At 52.4% G+C, this 24,150-nt stretch overlaps 8 protein-coding genes across 8 annotated transcripts; 4 read left to right on the forward strand and 4 right to left on the reverse strand.

The window, feature by feature from the left end:
• Positions 1-313: 313 nt before the first annotated feature.
• HER10_EVM0003504 (isopenicillin-N N-acyltransferase) lies at positions 314-1,474 on the reverse strand (the record flags this gene model as incomplete). The annotated part of the gene is made up of 2 exons (XM_035473179.1): positions 314-1,372; positions 1,439-1,474. The coding sequence occupies 2 exons, from the start codon at positions 1,472-1,474 to the stop codon at positions 314-316; spliced, it is 1,095 nt and encodes a 364-aa protein (XP_035337062.1).
• A 1,697-nt stretch (positions 1,475-3,171) lies between these two features.
• HER10_EVM0005479 (RTM1) lies at positions 3,172-4,060 on the forward strand (the record flags this gene model as incomplete). Its single annotated transcript, XM_035475094.1, has 2 exons — positions 3,172-3,370; positions 3,423-4,060. The coding sequence occupies 2 exons, from the start codon at positions 3,172-3,174 to the stop codon at positions 4,058-4,060; spliced, it is 837 nt and encodes a 278-aa protein (XP_035337209.1).
• A 466-nt stretch (positions 4,061-4,526) lies between these two features.
• Positions 4,527-8,070, reverse strand: HER10_EVM0010685 (AGC/PKA protein kinase; the record flags this gene model as incomplete). Its single annotated transcript, XM_035480137.1, has 3 exons — positions 4,527-4,531; positions 4,707-7,063; positions 7,181-8,070. 3 exons carry the CDS (start codon positions 8,068-8,070, stop codon positions 4,527-4,529), a joined length of 3,252 nt encoding a protein of 1,083 aa, XP_035337645.1.
• Positions 8,071-9,083: 1,013 nt separating this feature from the next.
• HER10_EVM0009112 (translin family protein) lies at positions 9,084-10,057 on the reverse strand. Its single transcript, XM_035478611.1, has 3 exons — positions 9,804-10,057; positions 9,736-9,753; positions 9,084-9,681 (listed from the first exon to the last, which is right to left on the reverse strand). The coding sequence occupies exons 1-3, from the start codon at positions 9,983-9,985 to the stop codon at positions 9,114-9,116; spliced, it is 768 nt and encodes a 255-aa protein (XP_035337511.1). The 5' UTR covers positions 9,986-10,057; the 3' UTR covers positions 9,084-9,113.
• A 165-nt stretch (positions 10,058-10,222) lies between these two features.
• Positions 10,223-11,967, forward strand: HER10_EVM0011854 (mannosyltransferase). Its single transcript, XM_035481270.1, has 3 exons — positions 10,223-11,106; positions 11,157-11,427; positions 11,484-11,967. Exons 1-3 carry the CDS (start codon positions 10,394-10,396, stop codon positions 11,763-11,765), a joined length of 1,266 nt encoding a protein of 421 aa, XP_035337746.1. The 5' UTR covers positions 10,223-10,393; the 3' UTR covers positions 11,766-11,967.
• Positions 11,968-12,097: 130 nt separating this feature from the next.
• HER10_EVM0006249 (FHA domain-containing protein) lies at positions 12,098-17,129 on the forward strand. The gene is made up of 5 exons (XM_035475840.1): positions 12,098-12,239; positions 12,296-12,355; positions 12,410-12,492; positions 12,544-12,695; positions 12,747-17,129. The coding sequence occupies exons 1-5, from the start codon at positions 12,203-12,205 to the stop codon at positions 14,815-14,817; spliced, it is 2,403 nt and encodes an 800-aa protein (XP_035337272.1). The 5' UTR covers positions 12,098-12,202; the 3' UTR covers positions 14,818-17,129.
• On the reverse strand, positions 15,020-16,213 carry HER10_EVM0001485 (uncharacterized protein; the record flags this gene model as incomplete). The annotated part of the gene is made up of 2 exons (XM_035471230.1): positions 15,020-15,757; positions 15,797-16,213. 2 exons carry the CDS (start codon positions 16,211-16,213, stop codon positions 15,020-15,022), a joined length of 1,155 nt encoding a protein of 384 aa, XP_035336900.1.
• A 266-nt stretch (positions 17,130-17,395) lies between the features above and the next one.
• On the forward strand, positions 17,396-22,021 carry HER10_EVM0005198 (uncharacterized protein). The gene has a single exon (XM_035474821.1). It carries the CDS (start codon positions 18,342-18,344, stop codon positions 21,411-21,413), a length of 3,072 nt encoding a protein of 1,023 aa, XP_035337187.1. The 5' UTR covers positions 17,396-18,341; the 3' UTR covers positions 21,414-22,021.
• Positions 22,022-24,150: the final 2,129 nt, after the last annotated feature.

Consider the following 24,150-nt stretch of genomic DNA (forward strand, 5'->3'; position numbering starts at 1 on the left):
AAATTTGTAATGGTCGAAACGTTGGATCACAAGAAATTTGAGCTTGCATTTTCATGACGCAATTTGGTCCGATACTTTGATCCAATGCTTTGATCCAATGCCATCGTTCTCTATGCTCAAGCATTGTGACTTTGGCGGTATGTGCAATAAGGTAGTTCTCAGAACTGTAACCTGATTTCACGGATAATAAATTAGAGCGGCACAAAGCGTCACCAAAGTCTATTCCATTGTTATGCTAGTAAACAGAAGACACGCCAAGGCATACTGGACATAGGCCCTATAACTTGATTTACAGCACTTCCAGAATACGAGATCAGAATCCAATTTCGATCTGCTCCTCAATCTCCGTCGTCCGACCAATGGAAATAATTCCCTTTCTTTCGGTGAGATCAAACACTACGTTGAAAAGAGTGCCAGAATCATTCTTTTCGACTTGCTTCCGGTTGATGGAGCTTGGGAAGTTTTGTTCATCCTTGAACAGCTCTAGCAAGGACTTAAAGCCGGCGTTTTGGCCAACATCTAGCGTTGCTAGCTCCCTCATACGGGCGGTACGTTTCGGCGAATCTACAAGCCAGAGTGGCTCAAGAACGCCATCATGATCCAATATCAAGTTATTGGCATGAACAACACGGCCATTCTCATCAGCCGGCAGCTCCCTGAACCCAATGCTGGTGCACTCGAGGCCAGTTGGGCCTGAGTGGTCGCCGAGAAGAATGTGACTGCTTCCAGCTAATCCCACGCTCTTTATCTTTTCCAGGGCCTCTCTTTTTGACCTGGATTCCAGAATGGTCCGCAGAGCAAAGTGGGTTGGCATACGTTCTGAGTTGACGCCCTTAGCGCGGATCCCATTAAGGAGACATCCCACACCGTGCTCGTTGAATCCAATCTTCCCAATGATGCCTGCTTCAGTGATCATTTGGAAAGCTGGCAGATCGATGCCGGGCCCGCCATGCGGCTTAGCGCGAACGATGATCAGATTTGGTTTCTGTTCGTTCTTCCAGTCCCAGTTCTGTGAGAGGAATGTGGACCCTCCAGGAGTCTTCCAGCCTAGTGCAGTGCATCCGTCTACTGCCATTTCGACTGATCCATTTGACGTGGGTCTTGTCGGTTCCGTTTCGAAGAGACCAAAAGCGATCTCGCTTCGTATGTTCAATGCAACAACATCGAGAACATCCACGGCAGCACCTTCCGCTATCCCTTCGATCTCTTCATAGTATGAGGGAAACTTGGCTTTGAGGTGTGGCACAAACTCTCGGGTCTTCGCCTGTACCGTGGACCACTCTAAGCCGCTGAAGTCTTTGAAAAAATAACGGTAGAAGGCAATTGACCCAGCAACTTGCTTTGCAGCCTGATGACCTACAGCAAAGCCAATCTGCGTTGACACGGAGGTCATGTGAGCTTCTCAGCCACATCAAAAGTAGTCAGGAGTATCACTCACCTCTCGATGGGTTCCAGTAACAGTGATATCAATCATCCTCGCAGAATGTTCTCTCGCTCGAAATTTGCTATTGTTGAGATGAGCATGCAGAGTCGACAGATGGATCCCTCTTTGGTGGGCTTACATTCGTGATGCGGGGTTCTCCTCGGCTATCTCGTGCAGGCTTCGGAGTGGCAAACACTGAACGGCTCGCCGGCTCTCAACCTCTTCGATAGGGTCCTACCTACAGGTCTGCATTAGCTCCCTTGCTGCTTGCATTTCCATCCGATATAGCTAATCTCCGACAATTTCAACCAACGATAACGAACGTCTCAAGGACGATTTAATCATCAATCGATTGACCATTTCGCCATACAACACTTACCGCAGTAGCGTATGTTCTATTCAATGTACAGCAGCCTAGGTATTGTGTCGTGAAGTTCCAGACTGCCCTTGCCTCGTCTGTACATTTATGGTTCCAGGCTGTGAATGTCCAAATAGACCACCAAGCCAGTCAAGAGTCTTTGACATTTCAATATATCACAACGCTGAAAACAATGATGTTCGGTCAGACTCCTCAAATAGTCAAGTAGTGGAGGGAGCCCCTGGGGCAAATCAATGGGGACTTTCCTACCCACTCCGACGCTTAGAACGACACTGGTCAAAACTCATGTAGTCTCGGAAACAATGTCAATCTTTGAGGATGTCATATTTGAGTCTCAAATCATGTACTTCGTAGGAAGTTTATCAGTATCTGAGTTTTTTTGCACCGACTACAAGGCAAAAGTCTGGTTCTTTTCAGATCTCGAACTCTCAATCAGTGGACTCATTCATGCACATAACCTCTTGTGCAATGGGTGTCTGTAATGCCCATGATCTGTTTGAAGATCTCCGGATTTATTTCTCTTGGAAGAGAATGAAAAGGCTCAGTATTATGTATCCTCTTCGTTTTCGCCGATCTACACTGGAGGAGAAGTAACGATCTAGATGCTGCTGATGCCATTAATTGACCTGGAGATTCAGATCGTCAGCATAAGTATCACATCTTGACACAGATTATGGTAATTCGATGCTCTTAGCCTCATTTTGGAGGTAAAAATTTGCAAGTGCTGCGATAGAGCAGACCGTGGAAGTCTCCGGCATCAAGAAATAGCGACGCGTGTTTTCTCAGCCAGGTTGCTTCATGTTGGCAGCGGTTTTGCTGTTCTTCCCTTCACACTGCTCACGCGTTTGAAAAAGGCAAGGCTGCATTATGATAAGAGATTTTTTTAGGGGAGAGATTTCATTGAAATGTCAATATGAGCGTATGCGCGTTATCGACCCGAGCTACAAACCCTCGGGTAGGCTGCTCGGGTTCGTGCTTTGTTCCGCGTATTCTTTACCACCCGACTCGGGTCCGTATGCCCCACACCTCAAGCAATCCGAACCCGTTCAACTGCACCTCTATCCGAGCATTCACGGCCTGGCATAGAGTAAAAGAAAATGTGCAAACACGGAGCTGATGAGGCTTAGATCTGTCTAGACTTTGTGGAGCTCGGAATATTCTTTTAGGTACTGGCATGTCTTTACAATGTGGACGACTTCGTTTGCTCCTCAGCGTACATATACCCGTCCATTTCTTTGCTTTCTCGAATTCCCAGACAGTCCTTTCTGACGGCAGTCTCTCTCAACTTTGCTCGCCATTCTTGCCGAAATTCTTTGTACTTTTTCGTACATTCTTATCCGAATCACCAGACGCTCATTAGCCTGCAGCCATGTCTACGGATGGGTACTTCGCGCCAGTGCCAGGAGTTAAGCCAACCAAAGGAGGAGCCTACCTTTGGCGCTACGTCCCGAGCAAACCTGCGGCGATCCTATTTCTCATTCTATTTCTCTTGTCTTTCCTCTACATCAGCTGGAAGATCTGGAGGACTCGTGCTCGCTTCTGCATCGTCTTTGCAGTAGGATGCCTCTGTAAGTTGCGCAATGACTCTTGACAAACCTCGGTGTACTGACGCCCAGTAAGTCGAAGTCATAGGATATGGAGCACGCGCTAGCGCCCACGACAAGACCGACAGAATCATGACGTTCGCCATTCAGAACATGTTCATCATCATCGCACCCGTCCTCTTTGCCGCCTCAATCTACATGATCCTCGGTCGAATTATCACGAGTATCCACGCCGAGAAATATTCGATGATCCGACCCGCCAAATTGACGAAGACGTTTGTCCTTGGAGATCTGGTTTCTTTCCTAATTCAGGGAGGCGCTTCGGGCATGATGGTGATCCAAAAGCCCGGTCTCGCGACTTGGGGTGAGAGAATCGTCATCATCGGCCTTGTTGTCCAGATCATCATGTTTGGCCTCTTCTGTGCTATCGCCGTCGTCTTCCACCGCAGAATGAGACAAGCACCCACTCCCGACTCCCTGGACGGCCTGATCCCATGGGAACAGAGTCTTTACATGCTTTATGCCGTCAGTCTGCTTATCATGGTTCGATCAATCTTCAGAGTTGTCGAGTTCGCTCAGGGATATACGGGGTACTCTCTTTCTCACGAGTGGACACTTTACGTTTTCGACTCCCTTCTTATGTATCTCGTCACGGTGCTCTTCGCTTGGAGGTTCCCAGACCGCTTGAGGCCTAAAGAAGATCTGGCTCTGTGAGTCGATGTGCATCGGCCTAATTTCTGATGGTCGATATGGTGCAAGTGGTCAACATTCAAGATTGGGTTACGCCTGTGCATTAAAGAACGACAGGGGAATTATATTTGTGAATCAAGTTTCTTTCGAAGATTCATGACGTAGCTAGTTAGGTTTCGTATGTAGGAATCCTCATCTTCCACTTGCCTTTGAAAGCTCTTGGTCGCGCTGTGATAGTAACTCACTGCCTTCTTCCTATCAGTCTAGAGAGTAATGACCGGCACCTCCAAATTTCTAATCTCTAAGTCTCTGTTTCTCATGAGATGTGCTGTCTTCATCGCCTCGTAACTCTCAAATACCCAATCAAGCGTACCCTCCCGACCGCTAGGATGATCGCTATTATGACCACTTTTGTACAACTTTGAGAGCCTCTTGCGGCTTTTACGTGGTATTTTCAGCCTAACCGGGCCCTTCCCAACCATTTCCTCCATCAATCTGTGATGCTTACGAGGCAAGTCGCAAGGCTGTATCGTATCGTTTCCCCGTTCGCGACACGTTGAGCATACGCGGATGTTGCATTTGTCACAGGACTGGAAGCTCACATCCGTTAGGATTGGCCGACAGCATAATGAACAAATTATTGCCCAAGCGCGATCCTGTTCTAGCATACCTCGGGCAAAAGAGTCGAGTTGGAGGGGTACATGGTAGCCGATGGAGTCAGCCTTCTCTAGAAGCTTCTCGTAGATTTTCTTTTGGCCGTATTTGGCCGCTAGAAGCATCGGTTGATCAAGAATCTTTGGACCCTCTGATGAATCTGCATTGAAACAAAGCAATTCTTCAAAGTATGAAGGGACGCAATCGGTACCAATGACATCTGCAAGTGACATGGTGATGGGGTTCTTTCCAAAGATATCTTTGGAAACTATCAAAGATGAATCTTTGCAGGAGCTTATGAGGAGACGGACGTTACCCGAAGATTGAGCTTGAACAGCGAACCACAGCGGCGTTCTTCCCACAATATCCTTCGACGTCGGGTCGGCCCCATGTCCGAGGAGCATCTCAACAACTGGCTCATTTCCACGGACTTGGGAAGCATGGGAAAGAGGTGTTCTTCCTATAAAGTCTTTGGAATTCACGCTTGCCTGCAGTTGAAGACACAGCCTTGCGTATTCTGGCTTATGAACAGCGTATGATAAGGCGGTGCGTCCATGCTTGTCGCCGAGGTCGATTCGTGCCCCATTCTGAATCAGTAGTTGCGCACTCTCCCGAGCTCGTTCGAACATCGTCTGCTCGCTGGGAGTATCATTCATCCTTAAAAACCACTTATACGTCTTCTTGTAATCGTCGCCTGCCGCATCGGGATCGTTGCATGTCGCATCAGAATTGTATGATTTCAGTCCCTTCATCGTGTAGAACAGCGGTGTCTTTCCGGTCGTGTCTGCGCCGTCAACCTCTACTCCATTATCAAGCAGAAATCTGAGACCATTCAGGGAGGCGAAGTAAGCAGCTGTGCAAGTAAGGTACCGCCCTTTACTTGACTTGAAGTCAAAGTCCGGTGCTTGTTGAAAAACCATTTCCATGATATGCGGGTTTCCCTGTACCACAGCACCGTCAAGAGCGTCCAAGTGAGACGTGCTTGGAAAGCGTTTGTTCTTGGACACTTTCCGAGGCAGTTTGTCATATACTCGAGCTTTTCCAGCTAGGAGTCGTTCGACGATGGCCTCGAGATTGCGCTCCACGGCGTGGGAAAGAACAGTTCGTGGGGTACACGCAAATCCAACCTGCAGATCAACTTCAATGCGTTCATCAGACAGTAGCTCTTGTACAATATCAGGGGTGCCTGTGTCAGCACATGCAGCGATTAGTAATGGGCTAATTGTCTCCCCGCAATGTATCTCTTCGATGCAGTTGGGATCTACCCCCCGGCTGAGAAGAGCCGACACGAAGGAGATGTGCCCAAAGAAACAAGCCTCTATCAGCAATTTCCCACTTAGGGCCCGCCAGTTGTGATAAGCTTGAGAAGTGTCCAAAAGGATGTGGAATAACCGGGCACTGGGGATCCTCATTGTCGTTACCAACGGCATAGACATCGGCAGCCTAGGGCCTGTTTTGTCCAAGCTGAATGATGCATCTGATCTTGCACCTCCTGCAAGAAGCGTGCGGACTGTACTTTCGTGGCCATGCAGCAGCGCGTAACATAGCGGCGTTTGGTGTTTGGCGTCTTTGATATGAACTGTATCTTTGTTTTCGGAAATAATTTGCGCCACGGCAATGTCGATACCCAGAGCCGCTGCCACATGTAGGGGACTTGCTTCATCGTGAGCGTCGAAACCGGCCAGACTCTCGGCATAAGACCTCATTGCGAGTAGCTCCTGAACTTTTCCATGGAGCATTGTGGCTTGGGATTGGTGAACATGCTTAGACCAGTTATCTCGGGCGTATTCCAGAAGTTCTGCCACGTTTTCCAGCCCGTGTATATTGTCATCGCACCCTTCGTAAGTGGTTCGTTCGTGGGCTGCACTTACTCGGTTGAAGGAAGAAGGGCCGAGTCCTGATTGACAATCGGGACGTTCATAGAGAATCAGGTAGGCAGCACACACGCCACTGATCTCGTAATGGGCCTCTGGAAAACAGGTCTTTTCGAAGTATTCCTGTGCTGAGTAATGGCTCAAGCGAACCACGCCAGATGTTTCATCGACAACGACTAATCCTCCACATGCGGGCACGATATCTTCTCTCTCATACATGTTGTCTTTCGCTAGTCGTTCATGGTGCAAGCCGGCTGCGATAGCTTCCACAAGCTCGGGAACCTTCAGGGGTCTTTTGGCGTATGTGATCCACATGAGAGCCTTCATCGCTACGCTATCGTGCTCTTGCGTTTTAATTCTATCCAAGACGTTGTCATAGGCTTTGCAGAGCAACCGATGCTTCCAGTCGTCGCCGCTGTTCGGGGTCGACTGCGCAATGTGTGCATCTCTTTGTAATTCAGTCAAGCGTCTGTTGACAGCTGCAACGGTGAGGTCGTCCCTGAAAGTGTCCACGAATAGATGGGCTAGAAGAAACCTGGTTCACAGACATGGTCAGCAATCCCGTCCACTCAAGTTTTCATGAGCTTAATGTGAGTGTGGAAAATGGACTACTCACATCCCGTCGACAATGCCAATGATGGCATCTTTGACTTTCTTTTGAAGTTCTAAGTGTCTTCGAAGAAGTGGTGACAGCTTCTGGATGCGTTGGCCCAAATAGGTTTCCAAGTCCTGGATCTCCGCACGGACTTCTTGTATCAGGGAATTCGTAGGTTTGAATTGGTAGCTGATGGTGCTTATGGGTCTTGAAGTGAGGAAGAGTTTGACGTTTGGCTGGCGCCGTAGGTCGTCAATGATGTCCAACATGCTTGCACGCTCGTTCGATACAAAGACTTCCAATTCATCTATTGCATCTATGACTATGATGCAGCTCGGAATCATCTTGATTGTGTCTCTTAATAATTTCTTGACGACCGTCGAGGGAAGTGGATCCTTGCGTTCGTGCATCTTATTGAACTCGGTAGGTGAGGAAGGCAAGGCTTCAACGATTTGCCTCAGGATAGATCGTAAAAGAGTCGCTGAAGTGTCCAATGACCGATTCTTGTAGTCACAGTACACATACGCCAAAGCAATGTCACTACGGCCTCGGTATTTGCTGCGAAGGTAATCGACCACTGTCGCCGTGATGATGGTCTTTCCAGCTCCCATCCCACCAAGGCAGAAAAGAATCCTGTACCTTTCCTCGGACCCAGTGTAAGATGACCAAGTCTTGAAATTCCGGCACTCCAAAAACCAGGTTCCGGTTCCCTCGTATCTCAAATTGAGTAAGTCGGTCTGTTCCAGCACGAATGTCCGAGTTGAAACCCAATCAAGAACCACCCGTCTGTCTTCCGCTTCCGCTTTGCGTTGGAGTTGATCGCGGATGCCTTCAGCTGTACTGCGAGAATCATCACGAAGATTCTCGACGGCTTGACCCAGTTCGCCTAGTGTGCCGTGGACTTCGTCCATTGTTTTGCCAATCTGTTCGAGATACTGTTTCGTCTCCTGGATGACGAACCTATCAAAAATTAGCAACATTCGAATTCGCCGAACAGAGATTGCAAGGTGTACATACTGCTGATTTGCCTGTGCCACCAGCATGAGTTTGGCCTTCGCATCTCGAATCGCTTGTATGTGCGTCTCAAGTTTCTGGTCAAACGTTGCCCCTTTGAACCACTTTTTGACGAAGTTCTTCCCAGAAAGACGTTCATTCAAGATGACAAGTGCCTGGCGACATCGGGTCAAGATGTCTCCTAACCCTTCGGTATGTATTGCGTGCAATGGCTGTCCGCCTGCGTCAACCGATTTTAGAAGAGGGTGAAGGATCGCAATGGTCTGGATGATGTCGTCGAGCCAGCCGGAGAGACGCTCCAGTTCTGTGGTGTTATGCTTCGAAGGGCCAATATGTTTATTCACAAGTTGAAGGCATTCCTTCGCTAATGGAAGGACTCCAAACGCACCAATGACAAGACCTGCGACCTCCATGGTGCTTCTCCCCGCGGGAAGCGCAGGAGTAGGCGACAACTTAAAGGTGCAAGTAGGTGATAATATGTCGTCTGGGGGAAAAAGCAAAGGACCCGAGAGGTTGCATTTGTCTGATCCCCAGATAAGTCTGAGCAGCGGTGGAAGGAAGAGTTAGGATGAATATCAGGCCAGACGAAGAGTCAAGTCCAGGATGAGGGAATAGAGATTAGGAAATGGGAAATGAGCGAGGTACAGTTGAGGGAAGGAAGGCAGCATAACTTGCTGCAAGTTGAAGAAACCTCGAAAATCTTGTCTCTGCTAGGTTCCTCGACTGCCTTCAAGAATGATCCAAGGAGGCATGGAGTGAAGTGAAAACTAGGCACCCTCCAGGGAAGGTGACCCCGGCTGACCGTGTCTTGGTGGGACATGATGTTATCAATACTCTCTACTGAAGCATGATTCTTTCATCTGGAAGTCGACTTTCTTTGACAATTCCGAAACATAGTACGCCCTTTGTCTGGCATCCATATTTTCTCCCACCAACAGCCCTATTCCAGTGAAGACGGATCAAAGTCCTCCTTCATGTCAGGCAACCAGCCCTTTGGCCGTTCCGTTCCCCGGATTGCCAAGCCGTACCCCAGCTTCTCCACCTTGCGCACCGACTGTCGCATAACCTCCATCTTGCCCCTGAAGTCTCTTGTCGGAATCTCTGGAAGAATCTCGAAGCAGCTGCTCAGCTCATGAATATCCATCAGAATGTTGCGGCCCTCGATGCCGGCGAGCTGGCCGGTCTGGGCAGTAGTCACCGTAGCGAAACGCATCATCTCGCCAAAAAGGTCAAAGAGACCAAACATGTAGTCGTTTTCGGTGATTGAGACATTGGCTGGGACTGCCGCTGCTGTCTCTTCCTCGCTGATGAGGGTCTGGTTTCGGAGGTAGTGGGAGAAGGAAAGGGCCTCAACGAGCTCCTCTAGGCAGCGGAGAGAGTGAGCATAGCGGTAGCGGTTGACGCCTTGGATGTCGTTCTCAATGGCGGTGAGATGCTTCTGAATCTCGCTCATGCGCGTTTCAATCTCCTTGTTGGCGAAGTTTGGAAGGTCGCCCAACTTATTGACTCTGGCCCAGTATTAGTAGATGGCATGAGAATAAAGTGAGATCGGTGGGAGTCACCTTTGGCAGGTGAAAATACTGCATCCTTGTTAGCCAAGCCCCTTTCAGAAGAATAATTGAATGCTCACATCTTCTTGCTCAACGCGGTGACATCTCTGGATGCCTTGACAATGCGCTCCCTCCGATCGTGGTGCTGGTCTAGCTCATCGCGGAATTTCATGAACATGGGGGTGAATTGAGACTCGGGCGCAGCCGGCTTCTGTTTGGGCTCATGAGTCCGCATGTTGCCATCCCGGTCGCGCTTAGACATCCTGAATTACTGCAACAATTAGACGGTGTTGGTGAGCTGCGAGGTCGGGAAAAAGTGAGGCCGTCGATGAAGTCAGTGACTTGGAGTGATGTTGGTGTGAGGTCGTGCAGGGTCAGAATTGAATTTAGTGGGGTCGGCAGGTGGAGCACCCGGGGTGTGGGCCCAGCACACCCATCTGGGCTTCAGTGTCCAGGGGCTGGCTGGTTTTGCCCACGTCACTCAAATTTCCCATCATGGCAACATGGGGATTTGAAGCTTCAACCCCCGAAACTCACATTCGCTCCAGCGCATTGTTTCTTTCAGGGCATGTTCAATGGCCTTTTGGGTAACTCCGCTCGAATAATACTGTCTGATTAGATAGCCGACAATTCTGCGGCGAGACACATCTCACCCGATTCATATTCCAGCATGGCCGGCCTCGACGCGTTCTTCCGGCCCGTGCCGCTCTTCGGCGCCGCTGCGCTCCTCCGTGTGGCGATGTTATACTACGGCCTATGGCAGGATGCTAACTCCGCCGTCAAGTACACCGATATTGACTATCTGGTCTTCACCGATGCGGCTCGCTTCACTGCTCAAGGGCGCTCACCCTACGACCGCGAAACTTACCGCTACACGCCACTTTTGGCCTGGATGCTTGTGCCTACAGCGTGGCAAGGATGGTTCTCATTCGGCAAGGTCGTTTTTGCGGTCGCTGACTTGCTGGCCGGGTTTCTGATTGTGCGCATTCTCGAGAGACGTGGCGTGGAGATGGGGAGAGCACTGAAGTTTGCCAGTATCTGGCTGCTGAATCCCATGGTCGCAACGATCAGCACCCGTGGGAGCTCGGAGGGACTCTTGGGTGTGTTGGTCATGGCGCTGCTTTGGGCTGTGCTCGAAAGACGCACGACGCTGGCTGGGCTGTTGCTTGGCTTCGGAGTCCACTTCAAGATCTATCCTTTCATCTATGCGCCGGCAATTGTGTGGTGGATGGATGAGGAGATGCTCGGCCGAAAGGGGGCAGGTTCCGCCCAGACGCAGACTATTGGCGAAGCCTTGGTCAAGTTTGTCAATGCTGAGAGAGTCAAGCTGGCCGTCGTCAGTCTCGCGACCTTCATGGGACTCAACATTGCCATGTATTCCATGTAAGAATCCAAATGGCTAGCCACTCGGGACAGTGCTAACCATCTGCTAGCTATGGCACGCCATTCTTGGTGCACACTTACTTCCACCATGTCACCAGGATCGACCACAGGCACAACTTCAGTCCTTACAACGTACTATTGTATCTGACGTCTGCTTTCCCGTCCACAGCTACCATCCGCATAGAATCTGTCGCCTTTCTCCCACAGATCCTACTGTCGACAGTGCTCATTCCGTTCATCTTAGCAAAGAAGGACCTTGCAACTTCGATGATGGCTCAGACCTTTGCTTTCGTGACCTTCAACAAAGTCTGTACGAGCCAGGTAAGATCATGCTATCATTCAATAAGTCTCACGAACTGCGGCTGACATTCAAGCAGTATTTCCTGTGGTATATGGTCTTCCTGCCCATTTACCTCCCTGGCTCAACGTTCCTCAAGAATCCGAAGCTAGGGGCTACTGCTTTGGGCCTGTGGATCGTGTCCCAAGCTGCCTGGTTACAGCAGGGCTTCAATCTGGAGTTCTTGGGCGTTAGCACTTTCTTCCCGGGCTTATTCGCGTCATCTGTAGGATTCTTCCTCGTTAACTGTTGGATCCTGGGTATCATGGTCAGCGATGGCGATTCAACAGCCATGGTGACAGGCGCCAAATCCAAGCAATAATATTCGCAAGATGATGTAGATGTATAAGAAGAGGAAGATCTGGTAACTTTAAGGACCCCATCACATTGGTAACCAGACTTGATACCCGCGTGACCTTGGTCTATTGGTGATGTCGTCAAGCCTTGATCCACACTCGATGAGCCAAATTTCATCTAAAACAATTCCCAATCCTTGGGATTGATCTCAAATGCATGCAAGGGGTATTTGACTGATATTGGGAAGACGGAAATAGAGGCTCAAAGGGGGTTTGGTGGTTGCCTGAAAGTGGACACGTGATCCGGCGTCACTTTCCCGCGACGGAACGCGTGTGGGCACACGACCTTCACCCATCCTCTAGCCCAACTCAATCCCGTCGCATTGCGCAAACTTCTAGGCTTCGAAGCCAGCACCCGAACCGCGCGCCAGTCCGCGGCGCTTTCCTCCGTAGTCAGGTCGCAATGTGGCTATTCGAGACTGACGGCAATGTCTTCGAAGGTACATCTTAATCTACCCCACTAATTGTGCGAGATGCTGACGCGATTGATGTCCAGGGCGACGGCTTTGGCTCCGGCCAGGCAAACGATATCTCTTCGGCCGAACGGACTCGGAACGTATGGGCTATGACTGGGCGACAAACTTGCACGAACTTCACTGACGGTCTGCAGCCGGACAACTGGCCATCTCTCACAAGACCATCTCGCGCAAACATCTGACCATCGAGGTCGACAATGTATCCGATGGCGACAGCGTACGTAGGCGCAATACGATTGGCTAGTGCAATAGCTGAATGTCTTCCTAGCAACACCTCTCCCGTCGATCGACCGTCACAATCGAAGACTTGGGCACCAAGACTGGGACGACCGTAGACGGACATAAATACAAGGGCGAGAAGCATGTCGTGGCCGCAGCTTCGGCAGAGATTAAGATGGGTGGCTGCCCTGACTTGTTCCGGTAAGGGTCTTGTTTTTCGAAGATGTGGAAAGCCTGCTGACGGTCTTCTAGCTTGACCTGGCAACCTGTGGCGCTCACGTTCAGCTTCTCGAGCCGAGAAATGCAGTCCGACCCCTTTTCGCGACTGCGTGTCGACCTTGAGCAGCTTGACGTGAAGTTGTTGGCGGATTACAACATTCAGCATACGACACATGTTGTCACAAAGAAGCGCAACACTTCCAAGGGATTGCAGGCGCTGATCAACGGAAGGTACATTGTTGCAGACTCCTTCGTGGATGCCATTGTTGCCGCCGCGACACCCCCAGAAGATGACGATATCACTGCCTCCTCTGCTTTGGAAACGGACTTTGATGGCAATTGGCCAGATCCGTTGAAACATCTGCCTCCTCGCGGTGGGGAGCCTGTCGAAAGGCCCCCATCCGCATATGCGCCAGACGAGGCCCGCTTGGAAATCTTTGAGGGGTACACCTTTATTTTCTACGACAAGGGGCAGTTTGACAATCTTCTGGCGCCTATCACCAACGGCAAGGGCAAGGCTCTATACACAAAGGTTGATCCAAAGTCAACAACAGTAGACGATTTTGTTCTCTACGTTAAAACGGAAGCTGGCGAGAAAGGCCTCGGTTCATTCGACGACGGTAGCGAAGGGCGAGGTGTCGTAGTTGTCCGCTTCGTACCGAACAAAGGCGACGCTGTTGACTGGTATGCCGACTTTTTCACCCAGGTCTCTCTTCGACTTGATCATAGACCCATCGAACAAAACGAGTTCCTCGAGGCCATCCTCATCAAAGATGCCAGCATATTGCGCCGGCCTTTGGAGATGGACCCGACGCAGGGTCCGGCAAGCACAGCACCGCAAGAAGAGGTGGCAAGAGTTGACTCCAATTCAATGGATATAGATCAGCCGGCTACGTCACAGAATACGCTTCAAGAGTCTGCGCCCAAGCCTAAGCCTGCTGCTACCAGAAATCGGGTGCGAAGGGCACCGACGAGACGCTTTGCTGGATTTGACGCGGATGATGACGATGACGACGCCTTCGCCCCTCCCGTGGCCGAGAGCAAATCGGTCGAGGCCGACGCTGAGGACGAGGGATTATTCGTGTCTCAAGACGCACATGCACCAAACGAGGTAGCCGATCCATCGCCAGATACGAACAGACGATCCCAAAGGAAACGCCCTGCAACACAGGACGATGACATTGAGGATATTATCCCGACAGCTGCCGCAGTCAAAAGGCGAAGGATCGCCGCCGGAGAAGAGCCTGTCCCGCGAAACGAATCACCCGAGCCCGCGGAACCGGAGCCAAAGCCCGCTCCCAAGGTCAAGAAGGTGAAGAAGGAGATTGACGTTCTAGACGTTGCCCGTCAGCAGAGAGAAGCGATGGAGGCTCGCCTCAAGGCAGAGAAGGAAGATTTAGCCAATTTGCCTGACGATGTTGACCTGGAGCAAATCCGCCGGTTGCATATCGTCGAGGAGATGCCTCTACGGCAACCACCAGCCAACAGAAGTCACGATAAAGACGATGAGAATGGCAGGTGGGATCCACGGTGGAACGGGAGGAAGAACTTCAAGCGCTTCAAGCCGCGAGGTGAACTCACGGGGCGGCCACCTCAAAAGGTCATTGTGTCCCTGACGCAAGTCAAGCCCAAGGATTTTGGCATAGGAGATGATTACTGGCTAGAGGACGACACTCAGCGCAAGAAGAAGGGCAACGAGAGCCAGAAGAGCGGCACAGCCCAGGACGAGCCCGCTCCCCCGCCACCACCGCCGCCTGCATCCCGGCCGGCATCGCGACAACACCGTGTAGTCCTAAGCGATGACAGTGAAGATGACGATATACCCGATACCCAAGCTGAGCCCGCACCACAGCCAGAGCCAGAGCCCGAACCTGAATCAACGCCGGCGTCACGGTCGAGGAGTACGCGCGCGACGACAACGACGCAGTCACAGAATACCACGCAGAGCCAGTCGACGAGACAGACTCGCGGGAAGAGGGCCGCGCCGGAACCTGCCAAGGAGCCGCCGGCGAAGAAGCCGAGAGCCGCGCGGAAAGTTATTGAAGTTGCGGATAGTGACGACAGCGAAGATGAGCTCAAGTTCAAGTTTGGCCGGCGGCGTTGACGGGGCACAGGGAGGGAGTGGTAATGATGATGTATGACTTGCATTCGCGACGGGCGCTGCTTCTATTGTTAGGGGTATCTCTCTATCCGTATTCTGCATGCAGGCTCGACCTGTTGAAATACAGGCGTCTACTGCCGCATCTTGCTTATATGTGCCTCTCGGTGCCATTGCTTATGTGAAATTGAAAACCATACCATGTACATCAGTCCATCTCGTCCATCGCGCTCGGCTTCGAGCCCTCTTCCTCATCCACCAACAACCCCACGAGACACGCGGAGAGCATGGTCTCGTAGTTCACCCAGGGGTGAATCTCCCCAAACAACTTCGTCCCATCACGCCCCGCGCCGCGCAGTAACTCGGGCTCGCCAGCCGGGTGGTACGGTAGATACGGCGTAATGTTATACACTCTCCCACCCAACGCCATCCACGCATCCTTGCCCTTCCTGCCCGTCATCTTTTTCAACATCGAGGGCGTGACTTTGAGGTAGGGCGTCGAGGGCGGTAGGTTGCGCAAGTCTGCGTTGGGGCCTGAGATGCGCGCCCAGTCGAGCGGGGAGTGACCCGGCGTAAGGATGACTTTGCGCGTTGGTTTCGGAGCCTTTGCGGAGTGGGTTGGCGGCGGCGCGAGGGAGGAGCCGAGGGAAGAACTTCCGGGTGCCGGACCGCGGTTCGGTACGGGGCCGCGGGCGCGTTGGGGGGAGTTCACTGCTGGGAAGGCGGCTAGGCGGGGAGGGACTGGGCCGCGGGGTGTTGGGGCTGGTGGCGGCATCATGTTGGTTGAGGTCGTTGATGGCGGAGGAGGGGGCGGCATGCTTCCTTTGCCGAGAGAGGATCCTGATGGCGAAGAGAGCGATGCGCCAAGGGAGGGCGGTGCCATTGCCTTTGAGGGTTCTTCGAGAGTGAACGAGGGTACGGAAGCGGTAGGAGCGGCTGGGGTTGCCTTTGGTGTTGTTTGTTCTTCGGCTTCTGGCTCGGTTACCGTGGGCGGCGCGGGAGTGGAAGGGCTCGGGGAGGAGCGGCGGATGACTGGCGGAGGAGGAGGAGGCATAGAGACGGCGGTCGCGGTGTTGCGCGGTGCCGGTGCGGGTGCGGCGACGGGGTCATCAGGGAGGTTGAGCGTTGGCGGGGGAGGGGTATCGCGCGGCTGTTCCTTGGTGGAGGGCTCGGGGGCGTGCCCGTTCGTGGTGGTTGTCGATGAGGCCGTCGTCTTTGACTCATGTTGGTCGCTTGGCGGTGGAGGAGAAGAGGACTTTGACCGCGAGGAAGGCGGTAGGAGCTTTGTGTCGTTTCGCCAGGCGAGGAGGAAGGGCGGCATGAAGGGGTGTATCCATGGCGGAGGGGCGACGATGACCCAGACGAAGGAGGCGAGAATGAGAGAGACGCCGATATAGCCCATGATTACAACCCGGTGATGGGCCGTTGGCCACGACGGGGGTGATGGGTTGGGAAAAGAGAGGTTGAAAGAAAGGAGAAGGTAGCGAACGTTGAAGCGTAGTTGAGGTTGCAGCTGAATGCTATGGGAAGCTGCGGTTGTGGTTGTGTCTCTTTCGCTTGAGGTTCTGCGCAAGATGGGAAATCTTTGTCAGCTTGCAGCGGGTGCAACATTGACTTGGGCTTTCCGAGGCCGCTGAGTGGTGCAAGCTTTAGCTCGCGGGCTGCTAAGCGACAAGGGGAGCACGGGGTTCACTGGCGGGGTTCGAGTCTTTCCAGGCTGTTCAGTAGTATGACGCGCTACGGGTACAGTAGTGAAGAGGTGCGCTATTCAGGTGCAGGCTGCAAGAGGGAAAAGAGGATGATGAGGTAAGCGGTGCAGAAAGGGTACGTACTCGACGCTAAGGTGATTTGAGCCGGGCAACCAGCCAGACCCCCGGGACACGGGCTGACGGGTAGAAAGAAAAAAAGAAAATAAACGAGATGGAACCACCCGGACCCCGACGCCAACCAAAACAAAAATAACAAGACACCCATACCACCACACCAAGAGCCTACGGAGTAGAGGAGAGGGGAGGAGAAAAAAGGGAAAAAAGCATAGAAGATCGAAAGGTGACATGTCACCGCCGCCGGGTCCCGCTAACCACTCACCATTTGCAGACTAGGGGAACTTACTGGCCGCCCCTCCACGCCTTGCCCTGCCTGTTGCTCGAATCCTCACCGATCACAACCTACAGGGACTGGGTGCCGAGGCAGACAAGGCAGGGTTGGTGGAGTTTGATGGTCGTCTTTTGTGCAGGATGCCGTTGTGTTGAAGCCGCAACGCATGAATAAACAAATGCCAATCGAGATGAATGATGGGGAAGGATGGCGATAGGAGGAGCACGAATGCATGGTCAATGGATGCAGGAATAACCACAACACACACAGTCTCTATACTACAGCACCACAGGTTGAAGTGGGCAAGACGCGCACAATAATAGAAGCGTGGGCCGTGGTCGTGAACGTGGTTCCTGTGTTTCCCGTTGTTCTACGGATACCAAATCGAGGCGAGTCCGAGCTGGGTTCTTCCGGCAGTGTCAACGATGAAGAATAACGATGTCATTTTGCATTTCTGCATCTCTCGTAATTATCGTCTCGTTCCGGACAGGCATCATATGGTTCCTTGTCTCTGCTCTTTGCCTTACCCTTTTGAATGACATTCATTCTTCAACTCGCGCCTCCTTCTTCCCCCCTCACCTCCATTCCCGCGTCTTCTTTCTAACCTGAACGCGTCTACTCTTGTTCTAGGCTTGAGCACCTGACGGCACATGTCTCACATCCGGCATTGCTCCTGTTGATCACGAACGCATGTTTCAATCGCAACGACGTTTGACATCGAGTCTATTCGTTTGAAAATCATCTGGTACGAAACAAGGCGCAAAGACACACAACCACAACACACATGAACCAAGAAAGAGAGGCAGAGACAGAGACAGGCAAACGACAACCTCATTCTCTGGCCCTCCTATCCACACCGAGCAACTCTGACCGACGGAATTCTCCCACCGCCGGGCCACGCACGAAAACAGCATACGAAAGCCGAAAAATAGACATCAGAAACGGTAGCGATATTCGACACACACCGCATCGTGGATTCGTGCCTCGTACCGGAATTAAAGGCTCTTCGACAACCCTCGCCCAACCTTGACTTCGAAAAGGGACCCCCTCAAAAACAACCCCACTGCACACACCGCAGACAAGATTGGCCTTGCGCAGAACCCCCCTTCTTCAGGTTTATTTCCAGAATTTCCAAGGGACAGCCCGGACCAGGGGTGGACACCGGGAGAGAAAGACTCTAGGACTTGCACGAGAGACACAGACGGCCAGGGACGAAGCCAAGCACCGCCAGGGACTTCCCAGCACAGAGGTCTTTCGTCCAATGTCTCGAGCACCACAATCAAGTACCTTTCCCCGAACCACCACCTCCTTTTCGCAGCGCTCCCTGGTGGAGGTACTTCCTCACCTTTAGCACCAGCATCTGCAACGCACCCGCACACCCGCACCTGCAGGTACGTACCCGCAGCCACGGTTAGGTGCTGCCCCTTCAGAAAATGCGAGCGCTCTCCTCCGTGGGCGTTGGCGGCGGCGGTGGTAGCGACACCAGCAACAACAGCAGGAGGAGCAACAACAATCTTTCGACTGCTCCCTCGGCTCCGTCTCCCTCACCTTCACCAAGGCACGCCGGCGATTCATTGTCATCGCCGCCACTGAAAGGCACTCACCCACACACCACCACTACCAATACCAAGCGTCCCCAGCAGCAGGGAAACAACAATAAGCTTCACCCAAACCACCAAAAACATCTCGTCGTTCAGCAGGGAAAGCAGACGCCCGACTCGTCCCGAACTAGGAGAAACATCAGGCCATCCATCTCACCCGCCACCCGCATCAACCCCGCCGCATCTGCTCATCGTCCATCATCCAACTCTTCCAGACCACCTGGGACGACGACAACGACATCATCCCGTCCATCGGCTGCTCCCTCGGGTTCCTCTGGCCCTGGTGCCTCTGCTGCTCCAACCTCCGCAACATCGTCGCCCGCCGCCGTCGCTGTCGACCGCAAACACACGGCGGCCCAGCTCCGAACCACAAATAATCCCACATCGACTAATAACACCAATCCCGCCGCCGTCGATCGCTCGCCCACCCCTACCACTGCTGCTACTGGTACTGCTGCCACTCCTACTAGTACCACCAGCACACGCCCACCACCACGGCCACTTACCGCTGCTGCCACTGGCCCACCAACGATAAACGGGCCCCGACGCATCACAGCTGCTGCCACCAGTGCCAGCACCACCAAAACAACCACCACCACAGCCTGCCCAAACACAACATCGTCACCTTCACCTCCCACCACCACCACTTCTTCAACGCCGACAACAACACCAGCACCACAGCCCACAACAACCCCAACGTTGACGCCATCCTCAACCTCGAGACGACAGCCGCCTGCCCTGTCCTCCAGCTTGCGCACACCCCTCCGCACACGAGACCAAAATGTCCTGAACCCCTCTCGACCTGCAAACGCCGCGCGAGCGAAGCCTTCGCCTACCCCGTCGCCCACAGCCGGCACATCACCAGCATCCGCTTCCGCTACCTCCACACCCACCATGCCCCCCTACGAGAAAGGGGGCAGCACGACCTCTCGTCAACCGGCGATGCCTTCCCTCAGCGCAAAGGCAATCGGTCGAGCTCCTCTGACCCCGAAAGTCGCTGCGAAACCTTCACCCCCGGTCGTCACCCCCATGGGTCGTCGCCGCAACGACAACACAAGTAACAACACCACAAATCACCACACACAACCGCACATAAATGGCGGAGGTGCGAGGGACGACCTCACGAGCCCTGCGCCTTTCCTCGCTGCGAATAACATCACACCTCGCACAGGCAGTCGCCAGAGCCGTGTGAGTAGTACCAACACAACCCCGAATGGCACTCCGGATCCGGACAGGAACGAATGGGATCGCCAGCCGACACTCGAGCCTCCGAGACGACAGGTCGTCACCTTCAGCCCGCCTTCAAGCGTAAGCAGCAGGAACGATGCAAACGATTCCAAGTTTTTCTACGCCAGCGAGGCAAAACCATCGCAAGCTTCCCAACCGAAAGCTCAGCCTCTCAAAGCCCAGCCCAGACCTCTAGCTCCTCAGCAGCGAAACTCGACTTTCATGTACGCCAACGGTGGTGCTGTCGAAAAGAACAGGCCTACATCACCCGGTATTGGTTTCACACCTGTCCTGGCGCCGTCGCTTGCGCCGTCCCTCTCTCCGCAGCTGGCGCCGGTGCCGGAGCCGCCGTCGAGCAAGTTCTTCTACGCCAATGGTGCTCCGAATTTACAGCCTGGCTTCCGGCCCTCATCCGCAGCATCAATGACGGGATCAGTCACTTCGGCGTCGAGCAAGCTGCATAGGACATCAGCAGGATCGGCGAGTGGCTTCGCTATGGCCCAGCGACCGATATCGCCAAACAAGCCATCCCAACCTCCGACGTCCGCACCATTAGTCAAGAGCAATAGCATGCCGCCTCACACTGTTGGCCGAGCCCACATGACTAGCCCTCCGCCGCTCGCGCCGCCGTCACATAAGCGTAGGACGAGTACCGACACGCTCTCACAGGTGGCAAGTCAGGTTGGATCAGAGGCACCAGCGACAGATGCTATGATCATGTCCAGATTCATGGCTTCACAAACATCGACGCCCTCCGAATTGCCGTCTCCGACAGTGCCGAGTTTCTTCGCGCAACAGCCGATCACGATTGCGTCAATAATACAGGCAGCAGACGATCTGGAGGAAGAGGAAGAGGAGGACTCGGCTGATGAGGATAACGACCTCGAGGACCTTCACAGCCCGACCAAGTCATCGCACGGAGACCCCTTAAACGACATGGTTCTCAACGCGAGAAGAGAACGCAAGGTTCAGGATCTTGAAATCACCAATGCGTCTCTCGAGGCGATCAACAGGTCGCTGGAAAAACAGCTACGGAAGCAGACGGCAGAACTCAGGAGGTACAAGAGGCTATCAAGGTCCGGGCGTCTGTCCGTCCCTCCTTCGGGCGGGTCGAGCCGGATGACTTCCGCCGACTCCACTCCTGCAGGCCTAGGCATTGAAGGACTGGACTTGTCGGATCTCAGCGAGGAAGAGGCCGAGGAAAATATGGACGATTCCATGTTTGAGTCATCAGAGCTTTCCGAGACGGATTCCATGTCAATATCAAGTCCCAAGGAGGATCCGGAACGAGACCTGCGCCGCCGGACTCGAGATGAGAAGCGCTTGCAATTGGATCTCTCGAAACATAGGGAATTGCTCGTCGACAGCCAAAAGATCAACGTGAGCATCAAGAGATGCTTGAACTGGACGGAGGAGCTTATCAAGGAAGGCAAGAAGGCCCTCGAGTACAACGTCCGCCCTAGCGACGTGGAGCTACCACCACGTGTGCTCCGCCCGGCATACCTTGAAGAGAACGAAGATGGAGAGAAGGGGCAGAAGGATGAGTTCACAACCTCATTACCGAGTAGTCCGTTAGATTCCCCGAGGAGTCTGTCGCCCCACTGGAGCAATCCGCAGGACCGCGATAGCGGCATCGAGCTGCCTGCGGACGAAAAGAAGTACAACACAACACCATAATCTACGAAGCAGACCGGATCTCACCGTCGCGGCCTGGACGTTGCGGCGGCATCGCACAACATCACCACTCACGGAACACACAGTTTTCCTTACAAAACATTTTACTTTTCTTGCATGGCACGGGGGAATCAGTCCAGGTTTGGGATAAGTCGGAACCACGGCGTTTTCTTTTGTTTTCCATGGGAGGGCCTTTGAGAAAGACAGGGAAAAGGTTCCATCCCAATCGGCGACGGCATCGACTCTTCCCCCTTCGGAGGGGGCTAAAAAGAACGACCGCCGCATACACACACTGCTTTTATTATACCTACTTTTTTTTCTGGTTCTCTCTCCTTTGTCACACTGTTTTTTGTGTACCAACAGATACCCCAAAGCACTTTACATATAAACAACGGAACATAAAGGGGCGGGCCGAATGAACCATGTCTTCATGGCCGCGCTTAGGTTTGGTTTGGGAAACGTTTGTTGACTCTTGCCCAGAATTTATGGAGCAGAGCACAGAAGAACGAGACAGTGGGAGGAAGACGAGATGGGGTCCAAAGCCCAAGCAGTGGCGAAGCCGATTTGTATCATAGCAAATTCAAGCTAAGAAGGCCGGTAAAAGATCTGGCGATAACTTCAACTTGTGTGCCTTGGATGCTCTGTCTTTCCGTGTGACATGTCGGGTATGTTCGAAAGAACTCCAACATCTCTTCAGCCATGACGTCTGATGATGGTTGTACTGGAGGTTAGAAACCGTATAATGAGAAGGGGATTCTGTGAGACATGAGGCTGTCAATGTCAGAAGGGGTGGGCCGAGACTTTTCTTACTTTAACGTCTTGGCGTTCCAGTTCGTAAGGGGGCGGCGAATATCTCAACGGTCTCATTGGAGAGTGGGTTTTCAGAGTCAACTTTCCCTTTTGAGGTCGCTTAGATGTCCATTTTTTGAGACGTTGCGGCGTCGGCTAAGTTCCAGACTTGGCAGGAGCCATAGCTGGCCATCAAGGGACTCGAGGGGTCTAGAAGATGGGCTTAGAGTGTGCCTTTTGTGGTCAAGTCTAGTTTGATACCCTTTTCGCCCATACTGGACCGTTGATAACCGTTTATGGTGATTGTCCCCGGTTGCTGGCACATATCTACTTGCCGTGTAGGTGCCGCTGTAGATCTTTATAAATATTATATCGATCGCTGCCTCTAGGTAATGTCGTCAGGAGCCAACCTTGAAGGGACTCTCTCATAGGGTCTTAAAGATGGATTGTTGGTACGAGAGGCAAAGGTGTCGTTGTTCCAGCAAGTTTATGCTCGCTTAGAACGAACGGTAGACTTGAGGGGCATATCCGTGTTAATTTGGTCAGTGATTTAAGCTTCATACGACCTTGTTCTGCGGCTGTGTGGTATTCATCTGTGAGCAAGTAGCTGAAGAGGAAGGATGGTTTTGCTGGGTAGGTCTTGTTGAAGGCTGAAAACTCATTGTTGAATCAGGAGATTGACGACGGCCAAGGTGAGGTTCCGTGCTTCCCAGATATCATAGTTGAACTGGCTTCTGGATCAAATTCACGGTTAGTTTCCCTGGAACAGTAGGGGTCTTTTGGTGCCTATATCAGAGTGCTCATAACCACCTCATTATCCTCGTAGGGCCGCTGTGCCCACCTACCTGATTCATCATGCTTTGCTACTCACGCTTCTTCTTCCCCTTTTGGAAATGTTTACGCCTACATAGAGATAGGAAGTTGTAGATAGGCTCAAGGCTACGGTGTTGAGTTTCTAGATGTTGCTTATCGGGTTGGGCTGTATGGCCCGATTGAGGCTGGAGCGGTGATTGCCGCCATCCCCCTGCTCATGCTGTGAACCAATCCTTCATAGTGACGCTGAACTCGCATTTCATCACCCTCATCGATATGACTAAAAGGGGGTGCTTTTGCATGTGTGAAACTGAGACAACCGAGGGAGATACCAAATCAGAGCACATCCGATTCTTCCTGTTGGCGCTGATGCCTGTTGGGTTGGTTGATGCGATTGTTGGCCTCCCGCATATGCAAGGTGATAATTCGCCAGAGGTCGCTTGTCCAACTCAAACTATCTGAATTATAAATCTCAGCAAGTAAACTTAAGGGGTACTTGCAAAAGTTTCCGTTGGATAGCCTCCTTTCTTTTCAGAAACCTGTCGATGAGGGGTAGACCGTAGGCAGGAAGCTTTGTAACTTGCCTGTAGGTGCTTTCCTCCACAGTAAAAGCCCCTTGGTTTCCTCTGAAGTTTTCAACCCGTCCTGGACCTCTATCACACTTCCGCTCCTCGGTTCGTCTTCATTCGGCTCAAGAAGCGGATTGACCCCGTCCTTTGCGCGATGGCTACTCCGGATAGTATCAAAGCCGCGAGAGAGGCGGTCGAGAACATTGCCACACAACATGGCCATGTGGGCCAAGATAAACTGCAGCAAATTCAACCTGAACTGCGCCTTGAGATTGAGAAAGCATTATTTTCGAAGGATCTGATAATCGGATCCAGCGTCATCACGTAGGTTTCTGGTTGACATTGGACCTCGGGGCCACATACTAACCGTCAATGGCCAGACTCGCAAAGAATCTGTACTCCAGCAAGGCTCGCTTCGTTTTCGAGCTCCTCCAGAATGCCGATGACAACAAATACACCAAGGCCTCAAGCTTGGGCTCCAAACCATTCGTGTCTTTCCGGATTTTCCCCCGCAAGATCGTGGTCGAATGCAACGAGGATGGGTTCACTCAACAGAATCTCGAAGCCAT

This window comes from Colletotrichum scovillei (assembly GCF_011075155.1).
Source record: "Colletotrichum scovillei strain TJNH1 chromosome Unknown Contig00002, whole genome shotgun sequence".
Taxonomy (NCBI): domain Eukaryota; kingdom Fungi; phylum Ascomycota; class Sordariomycetes; order Glomerellales; family Glomerellaceae; genus Colletotrichum; species Colletotrichum scovillei.

Bases quoted from the DNA above. Each gene is read 5' to 3' on its own strand.
- HER10_EVM0009112 (XM_035478611.1), bottom strand. From the start codon at position 9,985: ATGTCTAAGCGCGACCGGGATGGCAACATGCGGACTCATGAGCCCAAA.
- HER10_EVM0011854 (XM_035481270.1), top strand. From the start codon at position 10,394: ATGGCCGGCCTCGACGCGTTCTTCCGGCCCGTGCCGCTCTTCGGCGCC. The intron at 11,107-11,156 runs GTAAGAATCCAA...ACCATCTGCTAG, and splicing joins AACATTGCCATGTATTCCAT to CTATGGCACGCCATTCTTGG. The intron at 11,428-11,483 runs GTAAGATCATGC...ACATTCAAGCAG, and splicing joins ACAAAGTCTGTACGAGCCAG to TATTTCCTGTGGTATATGGT.
- HER10_EVM0006249 (XM_035475840.1), top strand. From the start codon at position 12,203: ATGTGGCTATTCGAGACTGACGGCAATGTCTTCGAAG. The intron at 12,240-12,295 runs GTACATCTTAAT...ATTGATGTCCAG, and splicing joins TGACGGCAATGTCTTCGAAG to GGCGACGGCTTTGGCTCCGG. The intron at 12,696-12,746 runs GTAAGGGTCTTG...ACGGTCTTCTAG, and splicing joins GGCTGCCCTGACTTGTTCCG to CTTGACCTGGCAACCTGTGG.
- HER10_EVM0005198 (XM_035474821.1), top strand. From the start codon at position 18,342: ATGCGAGCGCTCTCCTCCGTGGGCGTTGGCGGCGGCGGTGGTAGCGAC.